This window comes from Periplaneta americana, chromosome 17 (assembly GCF_040183065.1).
Source record: "Periplaneta americana isolate PAMFEO1 chromosome 17, P.americana_PAMFEO1_priV1, whole genome shotgun sequence".
Taxonomy (NCBI): domain Eukaryota; kingdom Metazoa; phylum Arthropoda; class Insecta; order Blattodea; family Blattidae; genus Periplaneta; species Periplaneta americana.
Window position 1 is genome coordinate 123,927,438 of NC_091133.1, and position 14,058 is coordinate 123,941,495.

The 14,058-nt window shown below is 35.8% G+C and overlaps 1 protein-coding gene across 2 annotated transcripts in view; it reads right to left on the reverse strand.

The window, feature by feature from the left end:
• Positions 1-13,554, reverse strand: part of LOC138693373 (protein GOLM2-like) — a 37,719-nt gene extending 24,165 nt beyond the window's left edge. Inside the window, exons 1-4 of one of the 2 annotated variants that reach the window (XM_069817293.1) lie at positions 13,088-13,554; positions 12,782-13,004; positions 3,600-3,731; positions 1,286-1,364 (exon numbers count right to left, since the gene is read on the reverse strand). In XM_069817293.1, coding sequence (XP_069673394.1) covers positions 1,286-1,364; positions 3,600-3,731; positions 12,782-13,004; positions 13,088-13,254 — 601 coding nt within the window. In that variant the 5' untranslated portion in view covers positions 13,255-13,554. The remainder of the gene's footprint in view (positions 1-1,285; positions 1,365-3,599; positions 3,732-12,781; positions 13,005-13,087) is intronic. The other variant, XM_069817294.1, reaches the window with a different exon arrangement.
• Between the last annotated feature and the right edge of the window lie 504 nt (positions 13,555-14,058).

Genomic DNA, 14,058 nt, shown 5'->3' on the forward strand with positions numbered 1-14,058 from the left:
TTGCAGAATGAAAAGTCACATTTGTTCGGACAAATGTCTGTACATTTAAAGGACAAAACTAAAATCCTTTCAATCATTTATTATCATAATACACTGCTCTCTTAAACTGACTGAGCATATTGGGAATTCAACCAATGGCTTTTCCAAAACACGCTATGAAATATTTTAATATAAAACCATTTTTATTTCTAAAAGGAAGCAAAAACGAGCAAAACTGTATTAAACTTTGTATGAAATATCTCAAAGAATAATCCCATGTATTTAATGACATTACTTACAGTCCAGCCTATATATCTCTTTACTACGGTACCGGTATGTGTTTATAATGCCCACCACAGAAATTCACAATTCATCAATTCAAAGTTTATGGATATAGGAACTGAAAATCATAAACAGGTATATAATGCATGGAATAACATCTTCACAGATTTCATGATATTCATCCTACATCTCACTTCACGAATGTGTCAGAAGAGAAACAATTGTTTGTATACATCTTAAGACGTCTGATTAGTGAATTATGTTATTAGTCAACGATGTAAGCAATGGAGCAGGAAAGGAACTAGCCACGTGGCTTAATTGCCTCATGAGTGATGCCTTATTGGTCTCACATATGAGCTCCTAACCAGTCTTCGGACTGCTGACTAAATAACAACATTCACTTGAACTGACAATTACTCAGTAAAACACGGTTAATGGTTGACATGAAAATTGAATACTTTTGACTAAAATTAGATGTTTTGATAAAATTTTGTGAAATTGCTAATTGTCAAAATTCTTTAAATTCCCCTCCCCCTAAAAAAACGAGTTGTTTTTATGTATAAGATCAGATGCAAGTGTGAACAGATGGATGGATGGACAGTCAAGAGGAAGATATAAGGTAGTTCTTGCATATGTGCAATTGCACCAAAATCAGAACAATAACGTTACCGTTAAGTGAGGTGACTTTGAACGCTGAGGTGACTTTGAACAGTAATTTAGCTCCTTTCTAAATTAAATTCTGTACCCAATTGCGTAAAAACTGTTTAAGTTGCCAATAAATTAGTTCAGTTTTTTCGAAATAGGGTACAGCTTTTAATTTAGAAGGGCGCTAAATTACTGTTCAAAGTCACATCGGAGTTCAAAGTCACCCCACTTTACGGTATCAATACAAAATAGTCGTGAAAATGATAAAGTCAAATAAAATAGAATAAAACAGTTCTAAAACTTGGAAATGTATATATAAACAGGCAAAAAAATGTAAGTACATGCTTAATCGTGGATATATCGGGTTATGTTATATTACCTGTAGACAATTTGTTTGGAACTGAGAACACCGGCTGCTTGACGGCTTTTGAAGCTGCAGCGTCCAGCGCGGCACGAGCCTGCAAACAAAACACTCACTCTTCAAATAACACATTTTCTAACAAAACAGTCCGTCTTGAAACTGAATGGCATGAGAATACAACAGCAAAATAGTACCACTTCACATTGACCTTGAGCCTTGTTTAGCTGTAAGAGTTTCTGTTCAAACTGGATGGCATGAAAGCATATTTGGCAGCAAAAGACAGTGACAATAGTCGTCGTCATTTTAATTAGTAAGAAAATTTACTGTTCAAACAATTAATTTTTGGAGTGATGTTATGATAATGAATTGGAACTCGATTCCACAGTTATCCCTTAACCCAAAATACCAGTCAGCCAGACCGGTATGGTATTTTGTTTCTTGAATATTTGCAACACTGCTTAATATTATGTCTTATCCGTGGCACCTGTCTGGAACATTTTAGTCGTGGCTGATTGCCTCAGGAGTGTACACGCAGAAAGAAAGGCACGGGAGGCGAGGCTCGAGCTTTGGTGGCCGCTGGGACGCGGCGCGGAGAGAGGGGAAACAAGGCTACGGCACAGTGCAGCGGAGAGAGCGAGGAAAACGTCTGGAAACCGATTTTTGTGGGTTCCAGAGACTTTGCGACGCAGAACATTCTAGACAATGGTGGTAAATAAATAACACTGTGAGTTGCGACGAGAAGGCAGTCAGTCAGCTGCGAGAGAGAGCTAATTAGTTTTCAGTCAGTGGAGATGTATCCAGAGGATCTGAGTTCGAAGTGCAGTGAACATGAGTGAGTCCGTAACTGTGGTAGTATCCAGGCGAGTGCAACGTACCCGGAGGTCTTGGGTTCGACGTGCAGGGAACCGCGTCTGGAAGGCTTGGGTTCGAAGTGCAGTGAACTGTATCTGGAAGGCTTGGGTTCGACGTACAGTGAACTTGAGTAAGTGAGCTAGAAGAACTAGCCAAGGCGAACGAACTGTGAACTGAGAACTGACAGTTTTGTTTTGTACATAGTGCTTTGTGAACATCAGTTGAAATTAGGAGTACATTGTTGTTCTTTTCAATAATACACGTGAATTGTCATTGTCCCTGTGTGGAGTGCAATAACGACTACTGTGTTGCAGTGTTGATTGGAATACCCACTGTTGACGGGTGTGTAGTTAAAGTTAGAAATAAAAGTAACATTATTGTTGTATAAAAATTACAATATTATGTCTTATCCTTTGAGCTATGTTTTCTTTAGTCCTTCTTTAGGTTTGCTGTAGTCTGGTAGCAACTAAATCTGTTCACTGCATTGTTGTCACTCTTTGTTATTAAAGTATGTAATTATTGCCTGCTATATTTGTCGGTCTCACAGACTCGTACATCGCATTATGTAGTATTTCGTCAACTTCAATATTGTTGTAAGTATGTTTTGTGTTTAATTTCTTTTCGGTAATTAGTTTTTATTATGTCCTACAGTTATTACAAGGACGGCCAGGTAGCTCAGTTGGTAGAGCAGCTGGCTACGGACTGGAAGGTCCGGGGTTCGATCCCAGGTGGTGACAGGATTTTTTCTCATTGCCAAACTTTCAGAACGGCCCTGAGGTTCTATAAAATTGAGTACCGGGTCTTTCCCGGGGGCAAAAGGCAGTCAGAGCGTGGTGCCGACCACACCACCTCATTCTAGTGCCGAGGTCATGGAAAGCATGGTGCTCTACCTCCATGCCCCCCCAAGTGCCTTCATGGAATGTTATGGGGATACCTTTAACTTTTTTTTACAGTTGTTGCAAACATATCACACTTTGTCAGTTATGTCCACTAATCCTAACTTTCGGAAAATAATGCAGTACTGGCTTGAAGATGAAGTTGGTGATGAAAATGAGTAGGTGAATGTCCACATTTCGATGATGTTGCCCAAACCCTGATTTTATCATCCCTAGAGAAACAGTTCTCAACCATTTTCAAAGATGTACCACTATTTTTAATCCAGGACATTAGCTGTACCACTAATCACATTTATAATGGAAAATAGTCAAGTGTCATTCCCAGGATCATAATAAACGTTTCTGTGCTCCAATACCAACAACTTGAATAAGAATTTTTTGAACAAATCTCTTATCTAAAGCTAAATAGTACATACTATAATGACGGGACTCTCCTTCCCTTCATAATATTTGTTTACTATGTCTCATTATTTCCTCATTTCAGTTTATCGATAAGATTTGCTAGGCAGATGGAGCAAACTGGGCATGTAGTGAATGCATGCCAGGCTTAATTAAAATTGGATGATGATAATATGTAAAGTTACCTGCTCTAGATCTTGTCTCAATTGCTGAATCTCCTGTTTCTGCTCATCCAGCTGTGATGTGAACTGACTCTTCTCAAGCTTGAGTGTTTGAATTGTGCCCTCCATGGACACTTGAAGTTTCTTGAGGGAGTCCTGTAACATGTCAATCCAAACGTAGATCGTGTTGAAACTTGACTAAAATACAAAATATGATGATACTGCAAAAGTTTATTACATTTCTTTTATTCATCACACACAAAGAATAATTGTCAACATACTGTGAACCTACTTAAAACTACTAGTTGGATTTTGTTCAAAAGTATTCAATATTTATGTCCCATTAATAATCTATACTATAGTGGCTGATCAAAATGTAATATGCATCAGATGGGAATTGAGAAATAAATGTATAACAACAAAAACAATATCAGCAGGAGCAGTGTTAGTGGCTGCAATGCATATCGTTTTTAGTCGGTTATTTAATGACGCCATATCAACTAGCGTATTATTTAGTGTTGACAGGATCCCCAAAAATTTAATCCAATCTACGGTGTCAAGTCTTTTCCAGATCCACAAACACTACATACTTTTTTTTTTAGTTGGTTATTTAACGACGCTGTATCAACTACTAGATTATTTAGCACCGATGAGATTGTTGATGGCGAGATTGTATTCTCGAGATGAAGCCGAGGATTCGCCATAGATTACCTGGCATTCACCTTACGGTTGGGGAAAACATCGGAAAAAACCAACCAGATAAACAACCCAAACGAGGATTGAACCCGCACTTGAGTGCAACTTCAGACCAGCAGGCAAGCGCCTTAACCGACTGAGCCATGCCGGTGGCTGTACCACATATTCTTCTTCATTTTTCTCTAGATATCTTTTGCCAATTGTTCACAACAGTTCAGAAATTTAGTACTTATTTACTTATTTATGGCTTTTAAGGAACCTGGAGCTTCACTGCTGCCTTCACATATAAGGACAACAAGAGGAAGACAAGGAGAACAAGAGAAAGACGAGAATAGATTAAGAACAAGAGGAATACAAGGACAAGAGGAAAACAAGGACAAGAGGAAGATGAGAATAGATTAAGAACAAGAGGAATACAAGGACAAGGAGAACAAGAGGAAGACGAGAATAGATTAAGAACAACAGGAAAACAAGGACAAAATGAAGATGAGAACAGATTAAGAACAAGAGGAATACAAGGACAAGGAGAACAACAGGAAGACGAGAATAGATTAAGAACAAGAGGAATACAAGGACAAGAGGAAAACAAGGACAAGAGGAAGATGAGAATAGATTAAGAACAAGAGGAATACAAGGACAAGGAGAACAAGAGGAAGACGAGAATAGATTAAGAACAACAGGAATACAAGGACAAGAGGAAAACAAGGACAAGAGGAAGATGAGAATAGATTAACAAGAGGAATACACGGAAAAGGAGAAAATGAGGAAGACGAGAATAGATTAAGAACAAGAGGAATACAAGGACAAGAGGAAAACAAGGACAATAGGAAGATGAGAATAGATTAAGAACAAGAGGAATAAAAGGACAAGAGGAAGACAAGGAGAACAAGAGGAAAATGAAAATAGATTAAGAACAAGAGGAAAACAAGAACAAGAGAAATAAAATGACGAGAGGAAGACAAGGAGAACATGAGGAAGATGAAAATAGATTAAGAACAAGAGGAATACAAGGACAAGAGGAAGACAAGGAGAATAAGAGGAAGATGAGAATAGATTAAGAATAACAGGAATACACTGACAACAAGTGGAAGATAAGAAGAACAAGAGGAAGATGAGAATAGATTAAGAACAAATTGAATACAAGAAGAACAAGGGAAGACAGGGAGGACCTTATGTCATTCATAGAAACTTTCTCATGTGTGTATGTAGAGAGCCAATCCATTAAGACGCTCCTGCCCTGTGGAAGACAAGGAGAACAAGAGGAAAACAAGGAGAATACACAGAAAAGAGGAATACAAGGATAACAAGGGGAAGACAGCACCTATTTTCATTCACAAAACTTTCTCATGTATGTATACGATAGCCAGTTCATTAATGTGCTTCTCCCCTGTGCTGCTCCTGAGATACGTTTTCAATGCTTTTAGTGATGAAAAGAACTTTTTAGGATTATCCATATGTAGTTACAGGGAGAATTGTCATTATTGTAAACAAGTTGTATATTACCGGAAGTGAATTACTGTTATAATGTTGCAGAGCTTCAACAGCATTTCGTTTTTTATTATTTTTTGGGGGGACTTTGGGGTTGTTAAAGTTATCTGATATTCTTAACTTTTGCTATTGTATAATGTGCTAGCGTTCTCATCAGTGCACTGCACCCATTATCCATTACTGTAGACACAAAGTTAATACAATAAAAGACTGCAATGAAGGTATAGTATGTGCAGCTAAACGACAAAACAGCAAGGGAATGACGTGTGATATTTTGTGCAACACATTTCTTATCATGCATTCTACGTATGAAATATTAAAAGTTATCACCACGTTATGGTATGAAGCAAGGCCAATGTTTTGTAGTCTCTTATCAGGTTCCATACATTAACAGGTACTGTGTTACCTATACAAAAACACATTATAGCTCAGAAGAAAGGATTTTCTTGAAAGCACTCCAATTGTTTTCTATGCATGAAATTTAGTGAAATTGTAAATTTTACTTTTCCTGTAAATATTTTATGCGACAAATATTATTCGTAGTTTGTTATTCTTTCGGAAACACCTTCCAAATTAAGTATGTAAATACAAATAAGTTCTGAACATTCATTCGTCTGAATATATTTTCAATTAATACAATTAAAGGAGAGAGTTTCAACCCGCGAGTACCACTGGTTTAAACTGATAAATTTATAGGACTGCATGCCTGACTTACAGGTCTATTACTAGAAAAGTGCAAAGGATATAACGTAAAAATAATGATTTAAGGATTGGACCAGATGAATTTAATTTGCATTTTGTAAATTCTGTGAAGAATTTGACAAATATACATAAAATATAATCTGAATAGCTCATTTAACAAATTCCTAGTTAATTATAAAATCCCTCATTATATTTTTGCATGGAAATTGGTTTCTTGTTTAGATGTAGCTAATATAATACAAGGGTTATAACCAGGACTGCTGACAATTTATGGGCCCCTATGCAATACTGTGCTCGGATCCCCATTGAAAAAAGTAACAATTACAAGTTACCAGTTATTTTAACCATAATAATTATTTGCAAAATAAACAAAAGATAACTCCATACACAGATACGAACTTAAAAATATACACTTTTATTATGTTGAAAACTTTTAACAAAACTTCACATTAGCACAATATATTACATTCATAAAACATTATTCTTAAACACCTCTATTTTCTAACTTGCAGTCCAACATCAACAAACAACTCTCCTTGACTTCATTGATGTAAAATCATCAATTATGTCATCAAAATTTAAACACCTAGCAAGATCGCTCTCCAGACTAAGGAGCCAAGGTTACTCAGTTGTTCTTGACACATTGTTTATCTGAATACATTTTTTATTGCCTTCATTTTGCTGAAGGATCTTTCAGCATCGGCAACTGTCACAGGAATTGTATAGACTATTCTAATGGCTATACAAATATTTGGAAATAAAGTATCCAGTTTTAATTCCCTCAGACTATTTAGGAGATTCGTAGGTTTCAGTGGGTTGGCCCTAAATTAGAGGCATGAATTTATTTTAAATATTTCGGCTCATTACTGATCCATTTGTTAATCTCTTCATAATATTTTTCACGCAGTCTAGCACCCATATTAATATCTTCCAATTTTTCTGTCTCTCCTTGTGCTTCTCAGCTCCTGACTTATGCCTGTACTTGTCCATTGTGCAGTTAAACTGTAACTGGTAACACTAATGAACAGAATTTAGTAGACAAACGACAACGAAAAGACGAAAGTTACGACAACGAAAAGACAAAATTTTCGACGCGAAACATGCAATGTACTGAAAAGAAAACGTGATCCTGCGACTTCGATTTGGGAGAGTCCACTACCATATTTTTGTGGGGCGGGGAGGGGGGGGGGTTTGGTAGTTGAAAAGGACAAACCAATAAATAATTGAACATGTTCAGTACAAGCGATGGGAACATGTTGTTGTTGTTGTTGTTATCTAATGCCGGGCCTTGGCAACGAAGCCATTAGCATTCTTGCTCTCCAATATTTCTCTGTGGTGGATCCATCAGGTAGAGATTCACAGGTTTGTAGATGATCTTCAGTCATTTCTTCTTCTTACGATGGGAACATAGTTCAGGCAAATGCCAGGGCCCTCAATTGTCGTGTCGGTGAACATTAATGTGGGAAACCAATATTCTATTATATAAAAGTCAAATATTTGCATATGAAGTGGTAATTTGTATTAATTCTACTATTGTTGGTTAATATGTCAGATATGTAACAAATGTTCTTACAAAATTTTATAGTATCCATATGTATCTACGAATAATTATTCATGATAATAAACAATAATCAGACTCACTTAATCTGACGGGCCCTTATTGCTCACGGGCCCTTATTGCTCACGGGCCCATATGCACTCGCCCCCTTTGCCCCCCCCCTTCTCGGCGGCCCTGGTTATAACATTAATGTAGATCTGATAAAAAAAGTATCATATTTAATTACTGAACCTTTGACATATTGTGTCAATGAATGCTTAACGAATGGAGTATTTCCCCATTTACTAAAGACTGCAAACACAATACTTGTATTCAAAAAGGGCGATCTATCGAGGACCGAAAATTATAGACCAATATCCCTTGTGCCAATATTTTAAAAAATTCTCGAAACTATCATGAAACATTAATTAATGGATTATTTTAAAACAAACTCACTATTTACTGGTTTTCAATATGGATTTAGAAAAAAAATTGTCGACAGTGCATGCTGTCGAAGATTTAGTTTCTTCAGTCATTATGTGCTTTGAAAACCATAATGATTATTATACTATCTTGTGTGATTTATCAAACACTTTCGATTGTGTTTTCCATAAAATAATTATTAGTAAATCTGAGTATCATGGTATAAAAGATGTTGCCTTAAATTTGTTTAAAAATTATCTATCAAATCATTCCCAAAGTGTATAATATTATAGTGGTAAATATTCAAACATTATCGCAATTGATAGGGGTGTTCCCCAAGGATCGGTATTGGGTCCTGTTTTATATTTAAGTATGGCTAATGATTTGACTTTTAATATTCATAGTAAACATATACTTTTTGCAGATGATACAACGCTGTATTCATCCAGTAATAATTTCAATGATTTAAGCCATATTATGACTGTGTCCTGTGAAGAAGTAAGTAAATCGTTTCAGGAAAATGAATTCAAGCTTAATACTAACAAAACTCAGAAAATATAGTTTACTGTAATACAGCCCGTACTTGACGAAGCTCAGTGCCATGTAAAATTACTTGGTATAATTATTCTGGATTTTAAATTAACATGGGAACCGCATATAAATTATGTATGTATTACACTATCGAGAGGGATTTATTTGTTAAGATGATTAAAAAGCTTTGTATCCAAGGGATTTCTTAAGAACGCTTGTTATGCATTTTTAATAGCATACTGCTATATGGTATTCAAATTTGGGAAAACAGTTCTAATATAGAGTTCTAAAATTGCAAAATCAGTGGTTCAGACTTTGATGCACATTATACCCCTTTGTTTATTAGTAAAGGCATACTTACCATAATAAATCTATACATATTTCATTGCCTAATTCAGGTGAAAAATAACTTATCCAAATATATAAGTAAATCAAAAAGAGATTTAAATCATCTATCCACAATTGGCTCCTAAATAATCTATTCCATAATATTCAAGAATTTTTTTTTATATTTCTATTCATATTGTCTTTTAATTACTCATTTTTTTTATTGTAATGTGTTTTTGACTCAAATGTTCTTGGAGTTTCTGGCTAAATAAAGACTGATCGACTTATTGATTGATATAATTAAAAGTTGCAATTATGTATAAAAGCCACAGTGAATGAGTTGAGTAACCTTACATCCCCAGCAAAGCACAAAGAAATGCACATAATAACAAGCAATTTTATTCCTTCACCACACTGTAGGTGATGTAAAACGTTTTCCTTTGTACTTGTAAACATATGTATGATACGTACCTATTAAACCGGTTGTATACATGAAGATACGTTACATTGCCCGATTTTTTCTACATTTGTATCGTTTATAACTTCTGAGAAAAGTGTTCCCAAAATTGAGGAATTTAACATTGAAAGATATGGAAGTACAGTCTCCCCTTAAAAGTAGTTTTTTTTTTCCTCGAGTAAAAAGGATGACTATTATCCTTTTTCGTAAAATCCGCCCGGACACTTTTTTTACTTAAAAAAGAGGACATATCCAGAGAAAAGATAACGTACGGTAACCCTACATGTAGCCTACTTATTTCCCCATTTTCGGATTCTTCAGGTCTCAGTGCGCACAAAATCATATTTTTTTTGCCATTTCTAAACTATTGTTTTGTAAAAATTACCTCTTTTGATGACAATGTATATGTACTGAACAAAGGAAATTTTAATGCTTCAGTACATCAATTTGAGGAGCCTTTAGATTAAACAATTGCAGACAAAAGCTTATTGTAGGGATTCGTAACAAGCTGTTTTTTACGGTGATGGGTTGTTAGCCCTTCGCCCAACCCCCAAGCTGGAGGACCTAAAAAGGGGGACAAAACCAACTGTGGTAACTTTCGAGGAATATCACTTTTGTTGACGTCGTACAAAATTTTGTCCAATATTCTTTTGAGAAGATTAACTCCATACGTAGATGAAATTATTGGGGATCATCAGTGCGGTTTTCGGCGTAATAGATCGACTATTGACCAGATATTTTGTATTCGACAGATACTGGAGAAAAAATGGGAGTATAAGGGTACAGTACATCAGTTATTCATAGATTTCAAAAAGGCATATGACTCGGTTAAGAGCGAAGTATTATAATATATTCTTATTGAATTTGGTATTCCCAAGAAACTAGTTCGATTAATTAAAATGTGTCTCAGTGAAACATACAGCAGAGTCCGTACAGGTCAGTTTATATCTGATGCTTTTCCAATTCACTGCGGTCTAAAGCAGGGAGATGCACTATCACCTTTACTTTTTAACTTCGCTTTAGAATATGCCATTAGGAAAGTTCAGGATAACAGGCAGGGTTTGGAATTGAACGGGTTACATCAGCTTCTTGTCTATGCGGATGACGTGAATATGTTAGGAGAAAATACACAAACGATTAGGGAAAACACGGAAATTTTACTTAAAGCAAGTAAAGCGATCGGTTTGGAAGTAAATCCCGAAAATACAAAGTATATGATTATGTGTCGTGACCAGAATATTGTACGAAATGGAAATATAAAAATTGGAGATTTATCCTTCGAAGAGGTGGAAAAATTCAAATATCTTGGAGCAACAGTAACAAATATAAATGACACTCGGGAGGAAATTAAACGCAGAATAAATATGGGAAATGCGTGTTATTATTCGGTTGAGAAGCTCTTATCATCCAGTCTGCTGTCCAAAAATCTGAAAGTTAGAATTTATAAAACAGTTATATTACCGGTTCTTCTGTGTGGTTGTGAAACTTGGACTCTCACTCTGAGAGAGGAACATAGGTTCACGGTGTTTGAGAATAAGGTGCTTAGGAAAATATTTGGGGCTAAGCGGGATGAAGTTACAGGAGAATGGAGAAAGTTACACAACACAGAACTGCACGTATTGTATTCTTCACCTGACATAATTAGGAACTTAAAATCCAGACGTTTGAGATGGGCAGGGCATGTAGCATGTATGGGCGAATCCAGAAATGCATATAGAGTGTTAGTTGGGAGACCGGAGGGAAAAAGACCTTTAGGGAGGCCGAGACGTAGATGGGAGGATATTAAAATGGATTTGAGGGAGGTGGGGAGACTGGATTAATCCTGCACAGGATAGGGACCGATGGCGGGCTTATGTGAGGGCGGCAATGAACCTTCGGGTTCCTTAAAAGCCATTTGTAAGTAAGTAAGACAAAAGCTAATAGAAACAAGTGAATAAAGCTAATTAAAAAGTGAATAACAATATTAATAATAAATTTGTATTAACAAAAGCCGCCCTAAATAAGGGTTTGATCGGCCTACTAATCAATTCATAAAGAATAATCATTAAAAACAATTATGTGACAATTTGAAAGAAAAAAAAAACATTAAGATAAATGATAAGAAAACATAGGAAATCATTTACAATAAAAGTTTCTTGGGTACAAATGATTACTAATTATACCTAAATTTATAATTTAAAGAAGACACATTGTAGGATGTGCACCATTGAAATTTAACTGCAATAGTAATGCAACACATGGATTTTAAAGGAAGAAAACCCATTAAAACCAAGATTAGCATTGTTGTGTTATATCACGTGATGATTTCAATTCATAAAAGGTGCTCAAAATGTCCCCATCCACAGCCAAACAATGATTAACTCTGTCTTTGAAATTGAAAACGTGACGCTTGCAGTCTATGTATTACTATTATACAATATATAAAACAACAACTGTACTAGTCCCCATGACACTCGTCGGTGTATTACGTACTTATACTAGTATATTAGGGGGAAAGGAACTGGCCATCTTATCCCATTATCTCCTGGCCTAGTTGCCTCATAAGTGTTACCCTGTTGGTATCACTTGTGAGATTTATACAGTCTTCGGACAATTGACTAAACAACCAATATATTATGACAGGCAGGTGACAGGTACATTACGTTCCTCTATTGGGAAGCATGATAAGTTAGATTAGATATTTGTCTGTGTAAATAAATGGGCGCGACATGACTTCTATTCTGTACTCAATGTTACATCTCTGTCAGTGTCACTTATAACGCGGCATTACTCATATCTCTCTAAAGCTTCTTCAAGTTGTAAAGTAGACATTTCTTGGCATTATAGGATACAAAATTCTCCATTAAACATCGGGGAAGAGTATAGTAAACTACACGATGTTATATTCCATGCAGAAACATCTTTGTTTTACGAATCTATCAGAAAAATTACACTAATAATGTCATGAGCACTGTGAAGACAAAATACTCTAAATGACATTCTTCAATTCAACCATGCCCCGCCCTTATTTACAATTTATATTCAATGTCAGCAAGAAGGACTTACCAATTCTGTATTACAAAGTGTTGCCGATTTATGCTCTTTATCATGTTCCTTTTTAAACTCCTTCAATTCATCATCTCTTGTCTCCAGGACCTTCTTCATGTCATCGTTCTCTGCTCTCTGCTGTTCGAGTCTGACTCTCAATTGAGCCATTTCCTCCTCCAAAGTTTTTACCCGCCCTTCCACAGAAAGTCGCTGATGCACACATAAATCCTGTTCTTCTGAACTGCAAAATAATTAACACCTATTTGAATGCCACTATGAATGGTGATACATAACAATAATTCATGTATTATTATAATTCCTTACCTTATTTTTAACTGTTCGCCCAGTTCCTCCAATTGCTTAATTAAGTCATAATTTTGAGAAGATAAAGACCACCAATTAAAAGTCAAAATTATACAAACAACCAACAATCCCGCAACCAAGAATGGTGGACACCGTCCATAACTGCCCCTCATGCTGTCTAAAGACATTTCTGTATTTCAGGGGCCTTAACAAGCAGACGAGGTGACACGCAGCAAAACAAACTGGTTATATCCAATAGGATGTCATTTTATTCAACCAATCGCAGACACGTTAGCAGAAGAATCATGAAGTCATGTGACGACTTTCAATCATTGAAATTGAAGTCAATGAAGTAAGACACCAATTGTTCAACCAAATGATAATATAAGCGTGTTTAATTTCATTAAGAACTAAGGTAAACATAGTCCTCATTCCAATGCAAATGCCTCAGTGGAATGTATTTTTTTTTAATTGTGACATGTTAAAAAGTAAGAAGAAGAAGAACATTACATGCTCTCGTAAAAAGAATTACACTTGTACTATATTTAAAATTGACGTGCGTAACTTTAAGAAAGCTACTATGACTACCCTGTCGTTGAGGATGTATTAGAGTTGCTCAATGAAACCGTAAAAGTTATCTTTTGAATTTTTAGTTGGATATGTCTAGAGAGAATATTTTGAAGATGGAGGGATTTTTATTTGACCAAGGGATTTCCATCCACACAGAGAACATAGATGCAGAGAACTTGGCAACGCGGTAACAATGGGACGGTGTTGTGAGCACTGTGAGCAGTGTTGCCAACACATAAATTGTATCCCCTATCTCCTGGAAATCCGTCAGGATCTGTCAAAATAAAAAAAAAAGATCCACTCGATATATCTAATATATAAATACAAGCAATTATTAACGCAACTTCCTTACCAGTATTGATTACAATAATAATAATTCATCCACATCATCTCCCTCTAGTACTGTACTACTTTGTGGGCAT